The sequence below is a fragment of the Heteronotia binoei genome, chromosome 16 (genome assembly GCF_032191835.1).
Source record: "Heteronotia binoei isolate CCM8104 ecotype False Entrance Well chromosome 16, APGP_CSIRO_Hbin_v1, whole genome shotgun sequence".
Taxonomy (NCBI): Eukaryota; Metazoa; Chordata; class Lepidosauria; order Squamata; family Gekkonidae; genus Heteronotia; species Heteronotia binoei.
In genome coordinates this window covers 870,966-894,079 of record NC_083238.1, presented here as the reverse complement: position 1 = coordinate 894,079, position 23,114 = coordinate 870,966, and the positions used below count along the sequence as shown (strand labels likewise).

General features: G+C 44.1%; 1 protein-coding gene across 1 annotated transcript in view; it reads left to right on the top strand.

Annotated features, from left to right (window-relative positions):
• TMEM163 (transmembrane protein 163) overlaps window positions 1–23,114 on the top strand; it is a 359,716-nt gene that overhangs the window by 272,685 nt on the left and 63,917 nt on the right. Inside the window, exon 6 of the mRNA XM_060257116.1 lies at window positions 18,902–19,013. Within this exon, the coding sequence (XP_060113099.1) occupies window positions 18,902–19,013 (112 nt within the window). The remainder of the gene's footprint in view (window positions 1–18,901; window positions 19,014–23,114) is intronic.

The window sequence follows — 23,114 nt, the reverse complement described above, 5'->3', positions numbered from 1 at the left end:
ATCTGCATATAACAGTAAGGGAACATGTCTGGCACCAAGTTTTGGACTATGATGGTCAGTATCTGACAAAAAGGGAGCAAGATCATTAAGAAAGAGGTTAAACAAAAAGGGGGCCAACACACAACCTTGTTTAATCCCCTTTCTTAACGTCTTACAATTAAATCTTACAATCTAACGTCTTACAATTAAATCTTACAATTTTTAATGTAAGATTGCCTGATAAAGAGCATTTGACTTGACAAAAGTTGAAAGTATACAATTTTTTAAAGAGCATAAGAAGTCTTTTATCAATACTTGTTTGTTCCAGTTTGTGCGCCAGCAAGCTGTTGGAAGTCAAAATGTCCTTTACCACCTGAAATGCTGAGGCTTGCCAACAACCCCAAACCCACAGAGCCCTTTTGTCCAGTAGGTGGTGCAGAGGTTCTGCTACTGCTGCCTTGTGGGGGAGGAAGGCATGGTAGAAATTGAGAAGTCCCAAAAATGATTGTCATTCCGCCTTGTTCCTGGGGACCAATGCATCACAAATCACCCTGATTTTGTCCCTTGCCAGGTGAATCCCTTGCTCATCCACCTTGTACCCCAGGAAGTCAATGCTGGTCACCCCCAATTCACATTTCTCTCTCTTGTCCTTCAACCCTGCCCCGTCGAAATGCTGTAAAACTGCTTGGAGGTGGGATGTGAATTCCTTCTCCATAGCTGCAGCGATCAGCACATCATTGAAGAATGGCTGGACTCTGGGAATGCCTTTAAGGAGAGAGTCCATTAAGTTTTGGAAGATCCCTGGGGCCACACTGACACTGAACTGCAGCCATTTGACCCTGAAAGCCCCCCTGTGTGTGATGATAGTCTATGTGTCGGCGGTGGTGGCATCTAGTAGAAGCTGCTGATAAGCCTGAGCTAAATCTAGCTTCCCAAAAATCTTAGCTCCTGCCAGCGAGGCCAACACATGACCCACCATTGGCACTGGATAAGTGTGGCCTTGCAGTGCCTTGTTTATCATACATTTGCAATCTGCACAAATGCACACGCTGCTTTACTGGAGTGACTATGGGGGTTTCCCATTTGGCGTTCGCCACCGGCTCCAGTACCCCTTGAGCCATGAGGTGGTCCAACTTCTTCTCTATCTTGGACTTGAACGCCAGGGGCACCCGCCAGGCCTTTAATCTAATAGGCTGCACGTTGGGGTCTGGTTGTAGGGTCACTAATTCTCCCATGTAGGTACCCAGGCTGCCGTCGAAAATGGCAGGGAATTCTTTGCACACCATCTGGAAATTGGTCTGGGAGGACGCGGGCGCATGATGGATGCCAGCTACCCAGATTCACGGCTTTGAACCAGGACCACCCCAGTAGACTGCACAGGTCCCCCTCGACTACTATCAGGGGCAGCCAGCCAGAAAACTGTCCGCACTTGACATGGACATTTCCTACTCCCAGTACTGTGACCTCCCTCTTCTGAAAGTCCCGGACTACGAAGGCTGATGGGCTCAACTGGGCTTCCCTCCCTGGGCACAGTTCCCTGAAAGTCTGGGCCGATATTACCATCTGGTCCACCCCTGAATCAACTTCCATCTGGCAGGGCCTGCCTGCTATGAGCACAGTCACCTTGAACTTGCCTGGGGAGGGCATGGGAAGCTGGCATAATTGGTCCCTCGCCTCAGTGAGTGCCTGGATGTCCTCCACGAATGCAACCTCGTGGTGGCGGCCATCTTTCTGTCGCAGTTTTCTGCCAGGCTGCAGTGACTTTGAAGTGGCCCGTTTTTCCACACGTGTGGCAGACAGTGTTCTGGAACTTGCAGAAATGGCACTCGTGGGCTTCCCCGCAGCTGGCGCATCCTCCCGTCGAGTTAGGGTCAGTGGCACGTGACTGTTGGCACTTCAGGGCCTGGCGTGTCTGCAGTGCATCTTCCTCGCTGGAGTCTTCTGAGTTGGATCCACTGGCGACCTGGTTCGTTGCAGTGGTCCGCTGCTCCTTATGCTACTTCTTGTACGTGGTCACCTTGTCGAGGGCGTCTGTCAGCATAAGCTTCTTGTGTCTTGTCAGTTTGGCCTGTAGCTTCTCGTTGCGGAGGCCCACCACGAAACAACACAGCAGCGCTTTGTCAAGGCTCACGATATCACGATCTCAGGGCAGGCGGCGCAGCTCCACTAAGAAGATCAAAGTGGTCTTGCTGGCTTTCTGTACCCTGTGGTATTCTAGTCGCAGGGCCATGAGCGTCGGTGATCCTTTCCGGTGATCCTTGTATATGGCAGCGTCATCAGTCAGCCGCACTGGCGACATCAGGTTCTCTGCCTGCACTAGCGTGTCTTCTCCACAGAAGCTGAGCAAAAGCTGTTTCTTAAATCTTCTGCTGGTTTTCAACGTTGTGCTGGAGGAGGTAGAAGTTGAGTCGCTTCACCCATCGTTCCCACCTTTCGAATTGATTGGGGTTGAACTATGGTAGTTGCCCATGGGGGCCAGGCGCCGTGGCCTGGTCAGGGTTGGGCGTCGGAGAAGCTGTTTCATTGGCGCTGGCGGAGCCGGAAGCTTGGCTCTGACTCATCTCCTGTCCTGGCGTGACGACCCTTGTGAGCAATGGAGGTACAATGTGCAGAGCTGGAGTTTGCTGCGAGGCACGGTGCATTGCCAGTTGCTGCGTCGCCTACCAGGATCCCATCCTCGTCGCCACTATAATATAGTGTGTTCAAAGCATTGCAGAGACAAGATCATAGTGAGGACAGCTCTTTATTAAGGGAAGCATGGTAAAGGTCACTTCCCACAAATGACTAAGGGCCTGTGGGCCAAACCTTTATACAACTCTACTCTCCCATGCTAGCCTGCCATTGGTTCATTCAAACAGGCAGGGGTCTGTGATTGGTGCAGGGCGGCAGGTATTTGCATCCCACTACCCATTGTTATACAGTTCCCAAGCTCTGCTTTCCTGGCTCCAATGAGCCGGCAGGAACTACATACTTTAAGGCACATACATAACATCTTTTCCCCCTAAGTGGCAACCCTTGTGAGCAGTGCGGTACGATGCGCGGAGCTTGCTGCGAGGCACGGTGCGTTGCTAGTTGCTGCGTCGCCTAACAGGATCCCATCCTCATTGCCGCTATAATATAGTGTGTTCAAAGCATTGCAGAGAAGAGATCATAGTGAGGACAGCTCTTTATTAAGGGAAGCATGGTGAAGGCCATTTCCCACAAAAGACTAAGTGTCAGAACTGGAGAAACTTCAATCGAGGCCCAAACTCGTTACAAAAGTATAGGCTTTATTGAGAACTACAGAGGTAGAGGTACAAGATAACACTGATGCCAAGCCTGTCATTTGTTACAGTTTTATGCGGTTGTTGTACCAATACTAGAAGCAATAATAAAACCATCTTTCACACGGTTTGGAGACGACTGTCTCCTTCCCAGGGATTGTTATCAGGAGGGAGGATAGCGTCCCGCTGTGAAGGCCTGTTCGGCTTGGCTTCAAAGGCCACCTGCAGATGTTGACCAGGGGTTATCTGCCATCCTTCAGTGATCACAGTTTGTTTGAAATGCACATGAGTCTGTGTTAGTGGCCTAGCGCGAAGCACCTTGGGTTAGTCTTTGGTTACAGCATGGAGTCAGTTATGCTAACAGGGCTTAGTAAAGTTACAAGTTCTGACACAACTCTAATCTCCCATGCTAGCCTGCCATTGGTTCATTCAATCAGGCAGGGGTCTGTGATTGGTGCAGGGCAGCAGGTATTTGCATCCCACTACCCATTGTTAAACAGTTCCCATGATCTGCTTTCCTGACTCCAATGAGCTGGCAGGGAGTACATACTTAACAAGTATAGTGTCCAGATCATGTGAAATGATGGTATCACTTTGTTCTGGTTAGACCTCACCTAGAGTATTGTGTTCAGTTTTGGGCACCGCAATTTACGAAGGAAATAGACAAGCTGGAACATCTCCAGAGGAAGGCAATGAAAATGTTTTGAGATTTGGAAACAAAGTCCTATGAGGAAAGGTTGATGAAGCTGGGTATGTTTAGCCTGGAGAGGAGACAACTGAGAGGTGATATGATCACCATCTTTAAGTCCTTGAAGGTCTCTGCTCTGAAGTGGGTCAGTCTTTGGTGGAGACAAAAGCCTGGATTGCAGTGCTTAAATTCTGGCTCAAAATTCACTTTAGAACAGATCCGAACAGCTTTCTTGATTGTATGAAAAGAGACCCATATATTTCATCCTGGTCAGCAGTTCTTATGTCCAAACTTAACCAGTTGGGGTTAGAGGTTGATGATTTTTTTACCTCTGATGAGTCATATATCTTCAGATGTATTAAATTGAGACTGTTGGAGTTGGAGGAAACGAAACTACATCCAACAGACCCTTATATTTGCTCCCCAGCTTTCTTAGGTCTTCATGCTTTCTGCAGCAAAATGCCCCATTATCTATCAGACTTAACCATTCCAAGTTATTGCAGGGCATTTATGTTGGCTAAACTAAATGTGTTTCCCTCTAAAGTTTTACAAGGGAGATATCTTCGAGTCCCCTTAGGCAACAGACTCTGTTCCTGTGGAGCGAATATTCCCGACTCAATTCAGCATATATTGCTTGATTGTTCCTTTTATCATAATCTCCATAAAGATTTATTTTGCAAGCTTTTTTCTCTCCAGATTTGTCTGTTCCACCACCCTGATATTATTTATTGAACAATACTGAGGGGGAGGTTAGCGAGGCAGTGGTAAAAGTTTTGGCTGACATCCTTAAATTTAAATCTGACCATGTATGAATGCATCTGTAAGCTTGGTTTCATTTTGATTTTATCTCCAATGTTTAAATTTTTATATTCTGTGTATTTTTATTTGCAACTGTTTATTTGCAACTGTATTTTTATTTGCAACTGTATGGTAAAGTCCTTGAAGGGCTGTCATATAGAGGATGGTGCAGAGTTGTTTTCTGTTGCCCCAGAATGTCAGACCAGAACCAATGGGTTGAAATTAAATCAAAAGAGTTTCCGACTATCTATCTATTACTGCTTGTATGTAATACCTTAATTACCTTAAGCAGAAGTTAGAATCAAAAATATATTAAAAGACCTTACTCAGTATTATTTCTCTTGTATTTGATTATTGCACCTATGAATTTTGCCACTGAGAGGGTGACATGATCATTTGTATCCAATAGTAGCCATGACACCTGAGCTTGCACATTTAGCAATTCTGTATTTTTAAGTAAAGGAAGTTTTCAGCTCAACATTAGGAAGAACTTCCTGACAGAGTGGTTCCTCAGTGGAACAGGCTTCCTCGAGTGGTGGCGGGCTCTCCTTCTTTGGAGGTTTTAAACAGGCTAGATGACCATCTGACCATCAATGCTGCTTTTGTGAATAATGCTGATTCTGTGAACTTAGGCAGATCACAGGAAGGAGGGTAGGAAGGGTTGCATCAGTGCTTAGTTCTCATGGTCCTTTGTTACACACCCAGGAAAATTCTGATTGCTGCTTTGGGGCCAGGCAGCAATTTTTCTCTAGGCCAGTTTGGCCAGGGATCCTGGAGATTTTTTGCTTTATGCACACGATGCAGAAACTTCACAAATACCTCCCCCACACACATGCATCTCCAGCGTCAATGTTGCAGAATATAGCCAAAGTCCAGTCCAGAAATCAGGAATTCCAGAGAGTAGGCTTATCAAAGTCCAATCTAGGGTTAAGGAATTTCAGGGCTCCAGAAAAGCCAGTTATTCGGTCCAGTTAAAGATTGCAGAGGTTTAGTAGTAGCAAGGTTGGTAGCTCAGTAGCAAAGTATACTTGTTATATCCACAAACTACTGCTTCTCCTGCTCATCAAGTCTTAATGGGCTAAACTCCCAGCCAATTTTTTGGCAGTCATTCTGAAACTACTCAGTCTCTTCAACTGACAGCTGACAACAGGCCATGAGTCTAGCACTTCTCCTCTCTTGCAACTCTAAGTGCCTCTGACAGTGTCAGCATTGCAAGGGTGTTAGTGATCTAGCTGGTCTGGGAGTGGCTTCTGAAGACTTTACTGCTTCAGAGCCACAGGGTGTTGGCATAGAACTGCAATAGCAAGTACTAGGATGGGAGACCTCCTCGGAATACCAGAGGCAGGGGCAAGCTTTATTTAACCGCTCCTCCTCCTTTATTTAACCGCTCCAGTAGGGGTCAGTCACCAGAGGTCTCCATGACTTCCAGGTGCACTCACATGCACGCACACACCAAAATCAGTTCCACTGCTGAGAAGTTTGTCAGAACCTCCATCTAAAAAGTCAAAAGTCCAAGTCTAGAGCTAAGGGTTCTTCTGTTGCATATTGTAACTCTGCATGCAAGAGGGTCTGGGATGGAAAGAGCTAAGAGAATTATCTCGGGTAAAATTGGCAATAGGCCCCATCCTCTTATTGGTTAGATGTTGAGTTGTCTTTGGCCATTGCTTGCCTTATATTTTGTATATTGTATACTTAACTTCTCTCTCTTACCTGGACTTGGAACTGTAGCAACTTAATCTTTTTGAAGTTAATCTGTCAACCCATCAATCTTTATTGTATTAGCAACCAAATGCCATAGCAACTAACAACTAGACTTAACAAAAGAAAAAAACTGAATAAAACATTCAATACAACAATAAAATTATATCAAATACAATAAAATTTAGGCTGAACTATCAGTAATAAAATATTATTTAAAATTTATCCAATAACATCCTAAGCCAACAAATAGGTTTGATAGAGAATGTAGTATACATGTTTTGGAGAATTCTTGCAGCCTCGGAAGGGAGGGTTTGGTTTGAATCAGATTCTTATATTCCCAAACAGCAATGGGAAGTACACTTTTTAAAAGTTATTCAATGATCAGTCCCATGACAGCATTGCAATTAATTCTCCATCCACTTCCTTATTGACTAATTTACCTGAGGGAAATTAACTCCTGTAACTGTGAGGGAAATAAAATCCCTCATTTCTTCAAGCCCCAGGCAAAAAATTTATACCACCAAATATGCTTAAAACTTTTTAAGACTGGTGGGCACCTGTTTTAGCAGCTCTCTTCACTAATATTGACAAGACTGGCAGATTTCCTAGAGAATGAAGTTCATCTGTTTACTATAAGCTAAATGCACACGAATATGCCATATAAGATTTGCTCCTATTTTTGACATAAATTTTTTTTCTCTTGTTGCCATTGGAGTGATCTTTGTAATTTGGTTGAGCAGCATTCCCTCTTAACTGGGAAATGCTGAGAATTAGGGATGAGGAGGAGGAGGAGGAAGAAGAAGAAGATGATATTGGATTTATACCCTGCCCCCGAATTGACGCCTTTTGAGCAATGGTGGCAAGGGCCAAGCGGGAGCTGGAAAACAATCCAGGAGAACTTAGAGGCGGCTAAAGAAGCCTACAAAAAGCAATATGACAAGTCCCATGTTCCCGCGTGGGATTTCAAAGTAGGGGACTCAGTATTCGTGTCTACTAAGAACCTGCCCCTCAGCCAACCCTCTAAGAAACTGGCATATAAGTTCTTGGGACCCTTCAGAATCTCGAGAGTGCTCAATCAGGTAACGGTAGAATTAGAGCTGCCAGAAATGTTTAGTAAAGTGCATCCTGTATTTAATTGCAGCTTACTCCATCGGGACCCCGGGGCTTCGGTTTGGCACCCTCGAGAACCCGCCCCACAACCTATCCTGGTTGGGAATCAGAACCATCACGAAGTCCAAGAAATCCTGGACTCTAAAGTCAAAAGAGGGGTCCTACATTACCTAATAAAATGGAAACATTTTTCCTCCAGCGAAAATGAATGGGTGGCAGAAAAAGATATATCAGCCCCAGACCTGATCAAGAGGTTCCATCAGAAATGTTCTAACAGGGCAGTAGAGGCAGCTTAGAGGGGGCAGTATGTCAAGTCTGTCTTTAACTCTGGCTCAACCAAAGAGCATGCTGGGTAGAACCAAATGCTGCTAGCACCCTTCTCCTGTTCCCCCCTCCCTTCCTTAGAGAAACTCCCTGCTTTGAAATGGTGATGTGTGAAAAGTCTTATCTGAACCTTCTCAGCTCAGGCCAGGGGGAGTCCTAGGAGCCTGAAAAGCATCAAGGCCAGCACACCTAATCAACATGACAATGTATTTGTAACATCTATGTGTGAATGTCCCCTGCACAATTTCCCTGCCCGTAGGAATGCCTTTGAAATACTCCCGATATGCAATGTATCTACTGTATGTTTTCAGTCTTTTTCAAGCCTTGGCTTAGGCCACAAGTATCCATCGACTCGTTATTGAATCTGCAGACTTGACATTTACTTTTAGTCTCAGAGTGGCTTACAATCTCCTTCCCTTTCTTTCCCCACAACAGGCACTCTGTAAGGAAGGTGAGGCTGAGAGATCTCTTTGAGAACAGCTCTTGAGAGAGCAGCTCTGAGAGAACTATCACTGACCCAAATTGCCTAGCAGCTGCATGTGGAGGAGTCAAACCCAGTTCTCCAAATTAGAGTCCACCACCCTTAACTATTACACAGAACTGGTTCTTCTATGCTTCCAAGGCAAATCTTTTTTTTTACATTTAATCAAATATTTTCTACCAAGCACTCTTTATCTTCAAAGTCTCCAGTTTCTAAAGCATGAATGTCGTTCTCCACCAAATCCTAGGCATTACAGGACATATTGGAAGAGGAGGAGGGAGCTTTAGATTCAGTGCAGTCCCAACTTCTGAGGTCAGTTCTGATGCCCCATAGGTGTCAAGCATGCGGGTTCAATGACGAGTCGAAGTTGATACAAAGACTACGTTTATTGATAGACCAATACTTTCTGTGTAACAGGTTCTTGAGAGTCATGCTACAAATACATTGATGCAATACTTTTAAGGCTTACTTCAAAAGGATTCCAAAGGGTGGGGGTACGGGGTAGCTCTCACACATAAACTATCATAAATGTCTACATTCTCACAGTGTTATCTGTCCTTGCTTTCCCCAGATGTGTAGCACTCCCTACCAGGAATGTATGGGAAGGTGCTGATTACTTCTTCTCAAGTTAGTTTCATTTCTCAGTACTTCTACTTTTCAGGCAATAAAGCAAGAAGGGGGGGGAGGGAAAGAATAACAGAGCTAGCAAAGCTTGGTCCTCCATGATACTTCACAGACCAGTGTTATGCAGGACCCTATAACAATCAATTATCAATGGAATTTCACCATGCTTGACAATAGGAACCACCCCCCAATGAAGCTATTGGTGACTTGAGTTCTATCTCCCCAACTGAGGATTTGCACCTGTGCACTTACCAGCTCATTCACATGGCCAGACCTTTGGAACTAGAGGTGGCATGCTCAGATCCTCAGCCATTGGACCCAGTGCTTAAAGCAGACCTCAGATTCAGTGGGAGCTCACAGGAATGCAGCTCCTGAACCTTCCTGAGAGTTCCTCCTCAGAGTTCCACCTCCATTGAATAGTATGTGCAGCTGCATAACCATCCCTGGATGAGCTCCACCACCTATTTTTCTACTAAATGACCCCTGGCTTAAAGTATCTACTTTTCATCATCATTTCCAGTGGCTTTCCCAGTGCTGCAGGGCCAGGTTGACATGGCAAAAGGGGTGTGAGCCAAGCCTGCCTTAGTAGCTCCCTCATCATGAAAGAGGCTATGCATAAAGTGAGGGAGGAAGGGTGCAAGTTCCTTTTCTTGCATCCTGGGGCTAATTCCTTAGTGACTGAGGTTGTCTTTGTAAACATAAATCTGGAACATATATTTTTTCCTTTGAAAGAGAAGGAAGAAAGTTAGATTCTTTAGACAGGAAGATATACACCTCTGCAGCATTCATATGGTGCATGGCAAATTTTAATGCAACTATGCGACGGTATCATATGTTCCTTTGGGAGAACATCACACAACATTTTGATACGTTGCCTGATGACAAGAGGCCAGCTAAGGTGCTTCTGGCTGAGGGCATCTTGGTAGGGAAACAGCAGATAGATGCTGCATGCCATGTAGCTGACACAGCCAGCAGAGCCATGACTTCAGACTATCTTAATTTTGGGTCACCGCTTTGCTTGGTGACACCAGAGCAAAAGTTGGGAATTTGCCTTTGAAGGCACAGGCCTTTCTAGCTCCCAAATGGATGATGTGTTGGATAGAGTCCACAAAAACAAACACTCTTCAAAGATTAGTAGTACAGTTCCACCCACCCAGAGCTTCAAACACAGGTATTTTTCTAGGCACTTCTCCCAACAGCAGTTTCAAAGGCCTTATAGATTTCAGCACCAGCAGACCCTTCAGGCCCCACTATGACACCCAGCTACCTTCTCTGAAACAGCAAGGGAAACAGCGTGGCAAGCATGCCCCACGCTATCCTAGCGAGTCTATTAGCAAGGGCAGGACATACCAATGACTAGCAACCTGATGTGCCCACACCCTAATTTGCCTTTTGACTGGAGACTTTTGTGGCTGCATGGGGAAGCACCACCCAGGATGACTGGGTATTATCCAGTGGTGGGATTCAAATAAATTAACAACAGGTTCTATGTCCTAATGACCATTTTAACTATACCAAAAGATATACCGAAAGGTAGTTTAATAATTCACGCATTAAATACTGCAATAAGAACAGTAAAAGAAGTAAAGACAACTAGGTTATGTTTAAAGAAAGATTTATAATATTAAATACCTGACAGTTATTGAAGATATTTCCATATTGCTATTTGATTGGCATCCTCCCTTGCCTTATTTGCATTGATGAGGATGAGCCAGCTGCTGGGGCATACAGAACTGCACCTGACACAATCAGGGAGTTCAAGATTAGCACAGAGAATAGGGTGGCCAAGTCCAATTCAAGAAATATCTGGGGACTTTGGGGATGGAGCCAGGAGCAAGGGTGTGACAAGCATAATTGAACTCCAAAGGGAGTTCTGGCCATCACATTTAAAGGGACTGCACATCTTTTAAATCCTTCCATAGGAAATAATGGATAAGGGCACCTTGTTTGGGGGCTCATAGAATTGGTCCCCCTAGTCCAATCTTTTTGAAACTTAGGGATTATTTTGGGGAGAGCCACTAAATACTATACAGAAAATTTGGTGCCTCCACCTCAAAAAACAGGGTCCCCAGAGCCCCAGATACCCGTGGATAAATTCTCCATTATTTTCTATGGGAATAAATCTCCATAGGGAATCATGAGTACTCAGCAGACATTTCCCTCCTCTCCCCCCGCTGACGACCAATGGGACAATTTCCATGCTTCCCTGGCCTGAAAGCAAAAGGATCAAAAAGGAAAGGATATTATGAAGTCTTTAGATTGTGTGTGTTGAATTGCAGGCAGCCGATTCTGAGAAATTCTGCATTCTTATATACCATATGCTGCAAATGCCTTGCATGCATGGGAACTTCCCTCACTGTACAAACAGTTTGCGAACAGGTAAAAAGCTGTGAGTCAAGCTGCAGCCAAAGAGTGATGCCACTGATCAGAGAGTCAACACAGCTGGAAGAATCTTGACAATGCCAGGAATGGAAAAAAGGCAAAAAAGTCTCGACATTAGGAAGAACTTCCTCGCTGTTAGAGCGGTTCCTCAGTGGAACAGGCTTCCTCAGGAGGTGCTGGGCTCTCCTTCCTTGGAGGTTTTTAAACAGAGGCTAGATGGCCACCTGACAGCAATGAAGATCCTGTGAATTTGGGGGAGGTGTTTGTGAGTTTCCTGCATTGTGCAGGGGGTTGGACTCGATGATTAGTCCTTTCCAGCTCTATGATTCTGTGACTCCAACGGCAGGATTTGCTCCTCCGAGACGAAAGGGCGGCGGCGACCACGGCTGCTTCCATGCCTGGCTAGGTGATCTCCAGGGCCCACAACATGCGTTCGAGATGGGACGTGCAGCAGACGTCATCACTTTCCCTTCACACTCGCACCGCTGCCCCTTTCTTTCCCACTCGGCTCAATTCATAAAGCAAGGAAGCCGGCTTACCAGCTCTTTCCCAGCGCTTTCCCTACAGGGGGGTCGCCTGTAATATACCGTATTTAAACGACTCACGGCTGCCTTTGGAGGACTGTTTGTGATGGGGAAATGAAGTTTCAGCGGGCAGATCGCCCAGGCTGGAACTTTCCCTCTTGACTGCGCTGCCGCCGCACATTCTCCACTGGAGAGCCGCGGTGGGCGGCTCTTGGCTCTCTGGTGGCTGCTGCCGTGGCTGCTGCCATAGCCATCTTCCACACGACCTCCTTCCTGGGGGGGGGGCGCGATCTGCTGCCCGCGGCTCCCAGCGCCAAGAAGCCCGGGTGGGGGCAGGGGCAAGCGCTCCAGGAGGGCAGATGGCAGGCACCAGGGCCGAGCTTCCCGATGGCTGCTCGCAGCCCGAGCCTTTAAGGCTCTGTGTGTGGGCAGCAAAAGTACAGACATATAGAATGCTATAAACTTTCCACGCAAAAAATTGTATGCTTTTCCCTCATCATTGGTCAGCCAATGTAGAACAAAGAGGTCCCAGCTCAATTGCACAGGTTTACATACGGTCATTTGTGTGCTTTAAACAATATCTCTGCTGCTGATGGTCGTTCCTGTCCCCTAGTAATGTGGCGGGCACCAGGGCCGAGCCCCCTGACGGCTGCTCCCGGCCCGAGCCCTTGGCCCTGGCGGCGGGGAGAGGCGGCGGTGGCTTCCGGGCTGGCTCCAGCACCCAGCGGGGCTTGTTGCGCGCGGGGAGGGGGGTGCTGCCGTGGCTGCTGCTGCAGCCATCTTTCACACGGCCTCCTTCCTCAGGGCGCAGAAAGCAAAAGCGCCCCCCCTCCTCCTCCTTTTGCTGCTGCTGCCGCTCGCCGGACGGGCGACGGGGCGGCTTGAGGCAGCCGGCGGGCCTGACTTTTTTGCAGGAGGGAGGGCAGATGGCGGGCACCAGGGCCCAGCCCCCCGACGGCTGCTCCCTGCTCGAGCCCTTGGCCCCGGCGGCGGCTTCCCAGCTGGCTCCAGCACCCGGCAGGGCTTGTTGCCCACGGCAGGGCTGCTGCTGCGGCTGCTGTTGCAGCCATCTTTTGCACGGCCTCTTTCATCGGGGCGCAGAAAGCGAAGGCGCCCCTCCTTCCTCCTGCTGCTGCTGCCGCTCGCCGGATAGTCAACGGGGTGGCTTGAGGCAGCCGGTGGGCCTGACTTTTTTGCAGGAGGGAGGGCAGATGGCGGGCACCAGGGCCCAGCCCCCCGATGGCTGCTCCCAGCCCGAGCCCTTGGCCCCGGCGGCGGCAGGCGGCGGTGGCTTCCCAGCCGGCTCCAGCACCTGGCGGGGCTTGCTTGTTGTCTGCGGCGGGGCTGCTGCTGCAGCCATCTTTTGCACGGCCGCCTTCATTGGGGCGCAGAAAGCAAAGGCGACCCCCTTCCTCCTCCTCCTCCTGCTGTTGCTCGCCGGACCAACAAAAGGTTCTGCCGAACCGAAGCACATTAGGTATCGGTTCGGCAGAACCGGTGCGAACCGGCTGAATCCCACCACTGGTATTATCTAAAGTCCATTCTGGCTATTACTTGCCATTTAAATGTGTCCCTTCAACTCATGTTCTACCTAGTTGTCTTGTTCCTATTCCTCTGACCTTTCAGTTTGAAGTTTCTCAGTGATTAAATAAAGGGGCAATTGAGTTTGTTCCTGTTCAGGCAGCCTTTTCTGGATTTTACTCTAGATATTTTTTAGTTAACAAGAAAGGTGGTAGAAAAAGGCTGATACTGGATCTCAGGGATCTGAACAAGTCCCTGAGTGTACCTAAATTCCATATGACTATCTTACCTCAGGTTCTGTCACTTCCAGAGCCATAAGTTTGGTTTTCTGTGGTAAACTTGAAGGATGCATGTTTTCATATTGGTCCTCTGGAGGTTTAAAACCAACCAGCAGGTTCATAGGGCTGGGCATTTTGACAGTGTGAGGCCCATGCCAGGTGCAGGCTCCAGATGTGTTCCTAGTGGTGTGGCTCCATAGGTCAAGTCCCCCCCCCCTCATCCACAGGGACGGATCTCCACTTACAAGATATCAGTTTTCTGGGGCCTTGAGGATGCGCATAGCAGTCCTGGGTCTGGCCCTCACTCCTTTCAATTTGGTGTAGCAACCAAAGCCACCAACTTGGGGCTATAGCCATCAAGCATCTAAGTGGCATGGAGGGCTGCACAGGTGCAGCTGACTGTTAACAATGCCTTATTCAGTTCGAGGGCAGCAGTGAAAGTCCGTTCCAACTATAGCACCATGACCACAACAGAACCCGAAACTGCCCTCTGTGCAGTCAGTTCCATCAGTTCTGACATTAGTTCTATGACCAGAACAATCAAAAAGACCCAAGCCAGTTGTTCCAAACTCTGAACGCAGGTGGTAGCAGGTGGCAGTGCAAATTAAAACATGTAAGTAATTTGTATGTAATAAACTAAGATCTGATTGATCTTTGATAGATTAAAAATGCAGCTAGTTACAGTGTAATAGACAACAGATGAGTATCAATGATGGTCTGTCTTTTTGTATTCATATTTTTGTTCACTAAACAGGATAGTTTAAGTGAAAATGTAATAATGTAGAATTTCTATCTTTGCTCTGTTTGTTTTTGTTTGTTTAAAATAAAAATTTTATATTATAATGTATTGGAGATCCCTGGCCCTAAAGACATCCAATTGTTGTCAATCAGAGCCAGGGATTTCTTGGCCCTGGCTCCAACCTGGTGGAACTCTCTACAAAATACCACCAGAGCCCTGCTGTATTTAATGCAATTCTGCAGGGCTTGCAAGGCAGAGCAGTTTCACCAGGCTTTTGGCTGAAGACAGTGATGGGTAATATAGTGGACAGCATCATGCTCTCCTCTCTCTCCTTTCTCTTTCTACCATCTCCTCATCCTGCTTTTGAGGTAGCATGGCCCTTCTGAGGTAGAAATGTCCCTTATTGGGTTGCAGCAGAAAGTTGTTGTATCCCCCCCCCCCCCGGCTTGGAGTTTGTGGTGGCCTGGAAACCTTAGTGTGTTTCTGGCTGCCAAGCAGTGATTGGGAGTTTCCTGCACAGCTCAGAGGTTAGCCAGAGGTTTCCTGGCTAACAGGTGACTGGTGAAGTGTGATCCCCAGCATGATGGCCTGGGCACAGCCACCAGGAATTCCCTGTATAGCTTGAAGGCGGAGCCGGGAAGCCTCTTTTGTGTGTGCGGCACCCAGAGCCTCCAGCCTCAGGTTGCCTACTGGGGAAGAGCTGTGCTGAGGGGGTAGGGGGGTGGTGCTGAGTGGCCTGGAGTTTCCAGCTGGATCTCCATCCCGCAGTAGAAGTCAGTGCCAGGGAGGCCGTTCCTGGAGCAGCAGAACCCCCAGCACCGGCCCTGCCTGAAGTCCAGAACACTCCACACCCAAAGCCCAGCAGCAAGAGAACAGAGATCACTAGCAGGAGGGATGGGGGTGGATATAAATGTAGATCCTCTGGGGAGGCATCCAGTAGCTATACTCAGCTAATCCATGTGGTTCAGTGGGACCTATGACTCCATTCCACCCAAACCCTAGCAGTAGAGAGAAAATCACAAGCAGGAGGGATGGAGTGTGTATAAATGTAGGTCCACCAGAGAGGGCACCCAGTAGCCCCTGTGCTCAACATGAGCCCAGACACTTGGTGGCTCAGAGCCCTGAGTTCACTTTGCACCCTAATCCCAAACACCACCAGCAAACAAAAAGCAAAGCAATGAATCAGCTTAGCTAGCTCTGTGCCTCTCTCTCACTTCACCAGCCAACATATATAGCCTTCCGAGCACATAGAGCAGAATAGGAATTCTTTTTATTGGCAGCCAGCAGTGCCTGTTAAGCTTTGAAGGGCTCCTATTGGTGTTTTCAAGCCTGGAGAATTCCGCCCCCATGATTGTCTTGAAGTTTCATAAACAGTTTATATTAATGGCCAGTGGGAGCAACTGATACAAGCGGCAACTTTGAATAATTCAAAACAATTTTGGACCATAGTTTCTGGTGCATTCCATAGGGAAGCTCCCCTCACATCCCTTATTCCCCCTCATGTCTGGTTTCAACATTTCCTAACAGTGTTCTATGAGGAAGGTAGAAGTGTTTTAGAACCATCTGATTTTTGTTTGAGTGATTTACCTGATTGGCCCCCTGTAGATTCTGATGAGATAAGGGAATTAATTGTCCAACTAAAGACTGGGAAAGCCCCTGGTCCAGATGTGATAACCCCTGAAATCCTAAAATCAGACCCGGATTGGTGGGCTCCCTTACTTGCTGCCCTTTTTACAATGGTCGATAAAACTGGTTTAATGTCCGAGGCCTGGACAAATGCAGTAATTAGTGCCCTTCTTGTAGTGCCAATCTACAAGAAGGGTGACTGTTCATCCCCCTCAAATTTTAGACCTATTAGCCTCCTCTCTATAATTGGCAAGTTGTACGCCAAGCACCTGTTAGCCAAACTTACTGCATGGATTTCACAACAAATCCTAGGGCCAGAACAAGCGGGTTTTCGCCATGGGAAATCCACACTGGATCACTGTATTATCTTGTCCCATCTAGTAAATAAATATACTAGGAAGGCCAAGCTTAAGTTATATACGGCCTTCCTCGATCTTAAAGGAGCGTTTGATTCCATAGATAGAGACTTACTTTGGGACAAATTGAATAAAATGAATATTGACAAGCGATTACTTTTTCTTATCAGAAAATTGCATACCTCAACTACTTGCCAGGTTAAATGCTCTCTAGCCGGAAAGTTAACAGCAAAAATTCCATCTAATAAGGGTGTTAAGCAGGGCTGCATTCTAGCCCCCTCCTTATTTAACCTTTTTCCTTAATGATCTAGCACTGACATTGTCTGGCACCGACGGTCATAGCCCTAAACTTGGTTCCACTCACCTGCCACTGTTACTGTATGCAGATGACGCTTTACTAATGTCCTGCACACGAGTGGGTTTGAAGCGTCTTTTTAGCCGCTGTCTTGAGTATTTTGAATCTAATAAGCTCCAACTTAACTTTGAAAAAACCAAAATTCTTGTCTTCTCAAGAACTTGGAAATTATTCAAATGGGACTTTAATGGAAATAGAATAGAACAGGTTAGACACTTTAAGTATCTAGGTATTCATTTCCAATACAATGCATCTTGGACTGTTCAGCGAAGGTCTGCAACTAATATGGCTAAAGCCAGTGCCCAGGCTCTCTGTCGTTTCTTCTACAATAAGGGAAATCAATTTGTGCCGGCTGCTCTAAAAGTTTTTAAGGCCAAAACATGTGCGCAACTACTATATGGTATCCCATTATGGATTGGTGCGTTTGATTATTCCTTGGAACGCATCCAAGCCAAATTTCTCCGTAAAATTTTGGGGATGCCATGTTGTGTGCCTTATGCAGCCCTATGCCTAGAATCGGGGCAGGTCCCACTTGAAACTAGGGCATGGCTCTTAACTGTTAAATATTGGTTGCGAATACACTATAACTTCGATCCTTCCAGTCTTATCTTTCAAATGCTCTCAGAATCTAGTTACTCTAATTGGCTAGACTCCATCGAGAAAAAGATTAGCACTGTTGGTTTACCTTTAGAGTCATTATCCATGCTCTCACAAACGGAGGCATTTCGTATGATTAAAGCCAGAATTCTGGATATTGAATTACAAAATCTCCACAGCACCGCTAATAAAACTTGTTCTCCCGTGAGTCTAGGGTTTTTGTTTGATGTTGGCCATATGGCTTCCTATCTCTATTCTTTGCAAAGTCCTCAACAGCGTAGGGCCTTTTCATTGGCAAGATTTGATGTTATGCCATCAGCAGTTCTATATGGTAGATATCACAACATACCCTACCCAGCCAGACTATGTCCATGTAAGTCTGGATCTATTGAAACCATTTCACATATTCTCCTGTATTGTCCTTTTTATCTAAGTATTCGTGGTCGATTTTTGGATCCTATTCTTTTAAATAAGATGGGTCTGGCTGATCCAGATAAGGTCCAGTTTCTTTTGAAGGATGTTACTCCTGACATAACTGTAAACACTGCCTTATTTCTTTACTGGGCCAAAATGATTCGTCAAGACAAGGAACAGTCTTGTTGTCCCATTTAACTGTGATCTTATGTAAATGTACTTTAATCCTGATGTCCAGTATTTTAACCTATTTTCTGTTTTTCAACCCATTGTTCTTTTAACCTGTTTTTACATGCCATTAAAGGTTGATTGATTGATAATTGATCAGTGGCCGTTTGTCTGCAAAATGTAATTCATGAACAGCCCCAAAAATTTCATGCAAGTTCATAGTGGAAAAGCCACTATGACCATCACTTCCTTATTCATGAACCTCTCAAAATTCATGAAAAATTTTAGTTCATGTGCCCATTCCTACAAACAAGTCTTGTCTTGGTGCTAGAAATTTATCAGGTTTGGTGCTAGGTGGACATTGTTTCATAAGCAATGGTATGAGCTCTATGTACATACTGGTGTGCATATGTTATTTATCAAATTATAAGAATCTCATCTGATAAATGCTGGTAGAAATGGGTTTAAATTTAATTACCTTACCAAAATTACTTTGCTGAAATCTAGTTAGATTTTGAATCTTACTCCTGAAAGGCCTAATATATTATGGAATGGTGACAGTAGATGCAGAAGCTGCCCGGAGCCCGCTATATATATATATATATATATATAGAGAGAGAGAGAGAGAGAGAGAGAGAGAGAGCTTTCTTTTCTCCTTTTTTTTGGTATTTCTGGTGTGAAGGTAAAAGTTTTTCATACGCCCTGCAGAGCAGAGGCTCATTGTAGGAGAGAATCTACTTATGACATTACATGGAAGGCACAAGCAGAAGATACAGGAATTACACATACACCCACTCACAGAATCTTCACAAGCAGAAGATACAGGAATTACACATACACCCATACACTGCTTGAGCCTCGTTTGACACATTCTCTTGAATACTTGGGAGTTGGACTTGATAACCCTGGAGGTACTTTCCAACTCTATGATTCTATGATATGGCAAAAATGACACTTGCTATTTTTTTTTCAGGATGACTTTCTGTATAGTGTTTCCATTTTAAGTGGTATCCTTTGCACTACCTTGGCAGTGATCAAATTTATGTTGGGGAGTGTGCTTACCAGCAGAGCTTTGTTAACTGATGGTAAGTGGCAAATACTATATTCCTCTTAACAGAAAATGTTCGTGTTACAGATGGTGAAATGAGTTATGGATAGATTAAGGAAAGAAGACCACATTTTACCTAACAGATTTGTAGGATTTTAACTACTAAATGCAATGTCCACCCCACTTACTTGAATTCAAAGAGTAAGTTTTATTTGTAAGTATTTCTGGCTACTGCCAGCCTAAAGAAAAATAATCAAATATAGGCAAAGCTAAAATCTTAGTCTGTAGTAGCATGGTGACAATATATTCAACTATAGATTTAGGAGGTTCTTTGGTACTATTTTAAAAATATTTTATAAGGTAAATATGAAGTTCATAGGAGGGATGGGTTAGTTTGGATTATTTTGTATTATTCATTATTGTGCAAAACATTTGTATTTAAAAAAGTAAAAATCAGGGGTCATTTAGTAGAAAAAGAGGTGCTAGAGCTCATTAGCAAAACTCATTTGCATATGCCACACACTGACAACTCAGTATCTACCTTAAATTGCTTCTTGACATAATAAAATGCTACTCCCATCATACTTTTTTAATTACTTCCTCCTATGTGGCCCACAGTGGCATGATTTCCATCTGTCTGCTTTATATGTTTTGGTTATTTCCCCATTTTTTGTGGGGGGAAATATTAGAAATTTGTCAAATCTTAGAATTCAGCAAAATTCTCATGGGTTTGAACAATGAAGTCCAGATACAAGTTTGGGTTTTTTTTTCTGGGGGGGGGGGGAGTAGGAAAAAAAGAGCACAATAAAATTTAGAGATACTGGAGCTCTGCTCCTGTGAGCTCCTGCCCAAAATGAGGCCTGGTAAAAACCAACTAGCAGACACCTGGATTCACATGAAATCACTATCTATATTTTAATAACTGGCCTCCATATTTCTGCCATTCTATATTTCTACATTTTATATGCTTTTGTTAACAGAACCAATGCATATAATATGCATTGTATGTTTATATTGTTCTATATGTTTCCTATTTTACTGTTTTAAATTGTTGCAAATTGATGTATTTTTAAAACCAAACTCTATGTTAGATTTTATATGTTGTGAGCCGCCCTGAGCCGCTTCGGTGGGAAGGGCGGGATATAAATTGAAATAAACTGAAACTAAACTGAAACTTTAAAAATTACAAGGGTTTGATCTGAATAAAAAATTGGCTATGGCTTTATGATGCCTGGAGGTCTATCCATAAGTAATTTTTATTTGCAAGGGAATACATTTCTTATTTTTAAAGAACACCTTACTGTACTTCCTTATAAGAATTACTTTTTTAATTTGTTTGGTCTATTATATTTTCCCCAGCAAATAACCATGGATGGACTATACTCTAACCATGGATTGACTATAGCCTGGACAAAAGCATGTTAATAGCTTCAGTCTGTTCATGCATTTTTCACTGGCACATGATTCTTAGTTATCAAAATGTAATTTGGGCTTCCAGTCACTGTTCATAACTGGTTTTTCCCACCCAGTTTTTCCTTATTGCTTTGAGACTTAAAAAATGTATTTGTTCACTATGGCAAGTCATCTAAACTAACTTCATTAATTCTTTCTTTGGATGCAGAGAAAGCGTTCAACATGCTTGAAATCAAGTACCTAAAAGCTGTCCTAACTTACATGGGTTTTGGCCCAAACTTTCTTAATTCAATTACGGCCATTTACAAAGATCCTAAAATGCAATTAACTATTAATAGTTACAGATCAGATGAAATACGTTTAACTAGAGGTACACGTCAAGGATGCCCGCTTTCTCCAATTTTATTTGCCATCTTGTTGGAACCATTAGCACATTTAATTAGATTGGATCCTGAAGTTGAAGGCATTGAAGTGAGAGGCATCTCTCATAAAATCAGTCTTTTGACCGACGATACTGTTTTTTATTTGAGTAATCATGTGCAATCTCTAACAAACCTAATGAAAACTTTAGCTTTATTTAAGAAATTCTCAGGTTTAACTATAAATATGTCTAAATCAGAGTTGTTCCCGATTCATGTGCCTCCAGATGTCTATCTACAATTAGAACAGCTTTTTCCTTTTGGGTTACCAAATCATGGCGTCATTTGGGAATCCATATACCTCTAGATCTATCTAAACGGTTTAATGCCAATTTTAAGCAGCTATTTACATCCATTAAAACCAATCTAGCTATTTGGGCTAAACTTCAGCTCAACCTGATTGAAAAGATAGATTTATTAAAAACTTTTGTTCTTCCTAAATTTCTTTTTTTATTTCAAAATCTACCTATTCCTATTTCGAGCAAGGATATGAAGTCCTGGCAACAATGCCTGTCTTTTTTCATTTGGAACAATAAAAAACCTAGGATTTCATATAGTGTTCTTTCCAGGCCGATCGTTAAGGGAGGGTTGGCAGCACCACTCCTGAATAGCTACTATGTGGCAGCCCAGCTAAGCAACGTTTTGCTTTATGCTAAGAAGGAATGTCACCTACCCTGGATTCAAATTGAATCAGCCAGTATCTACCCTCTACGTCTTAGAGAATTTGTCTGGAATTCTAGGGCTGATAGGAGTAAAGTGTTGTTAACTAACCCTTTTTTATGTTGTACTTTGAAGACATGGGACAAGTTCAGAACATCTGTGGTTCAGCTGTCCACTCCAGTTATGACCTTCTTGGGCCAATATTGGTTTCCTCCGGGAGCTTCTGAGGGGAGTTTTAAAATTTGGAGACAGCTAAATATCTTAAGAATTGCAGATGTCAGTTCAAAAGGAAAACTGCTTACCTGCTCTCAATTAGAATCTAAATATAAGACCAATATCCCTTGGTATGAATACCACCAACTTTATGACACATTGAATAAGGTAATTCCTGTTATATCTGTAGATCAATTAAATATTTTTGAAAAACTAGTTCTTAATGAAAACACGAATATGAGAGGAGTGATTTCAAAAATCTATAATTTATTAAATCAAAAAAATTGGTCACAGGAATCAAATCAACAAAATGCGTGGAGCAAAGATTGCTCTCTTAATTTATCTGAAGAGCAATGGTCTAAAATATGGTCATCTCCATTATGTAGATCAAGGTGCACAAATTTCAAACTGCAGCAGTATAAACTATCTTCACGATAGTACCTAGCCCCTCTGTCTTTGAGCCACACGAGAAAAGGCTTCACTCCCCTCTGTTGGAAAGGATGTGGTGAAATCGGATCCTTCTTCCACTGTTGGTGGTCTTGCCCAAAAGTACAGTCCTTTTGGAATGCGTTAATAAATAAAATTGAAGCCATTACTAACAAATCCATTCCTCGTACCCCGGAGTCTATTTTACTTAATTTCTGGCTGGATAACAACTATTCTAAACAGAAAATGGAACTTATTTCTCTCTTGATTTTGGCAGGGAAAGCTCTATTAGCAAAATATTGGAAAGCCGCGAGAATTCCCTCATTAACCCTGTTGTTCCAGAAAGTGTGGGAGATAGTTATACAGGACAAAATTGCTTCGCAACTTATTTTTAGCGACAGTCCTAAAATAGGAGAAAACTTTATTGAAAAATGGTTTATCTTTTTTGATTATGTAAATGCCAACTCGTCGGAAAAAAAATGAGATGCCAAAAAAAAATTAAATTTTATTTTATTTTAATGCATGTGTTTTATCTAAGAAGGGGCCTTCAGACTTGGCTGTGAGTATTGGAGTAGCAAAGGGTAGAAAGTGTTTTTTTTTCTTCTTTTCTTTTCTTTCCTTTTCCTTTCTTCATATAGTGCGGGTGAATTTTTGTTTTTCTATATTGTATTGATGTTTGTATTTATGATGTATTTGTTTTGAAAAAATGGTAACATATTGGAAAATTTAAAAAAATTGAGTTTAAAAAATGTATTTGTTAGCAAAACTAGAACTACTTCTTATAGTTAAAATAGAACTGAACTATCTCTTATCCTGTCATATTTCCAGGGCCTTTTTTTTTTAGCAGGAATGCACAGGAACGCAGTTTCGGCTGATTGGTGTCAGGGGGTGTGGCCTAATATGCAACATTTGTTCCTGCTGGGCTTTTTCTACAAAAAAGCCCCATGTAAAACAATGGTGACATCAGGGGGTGTGGCCTAATATTTCTGGTGGCCTAAAATTCCTGC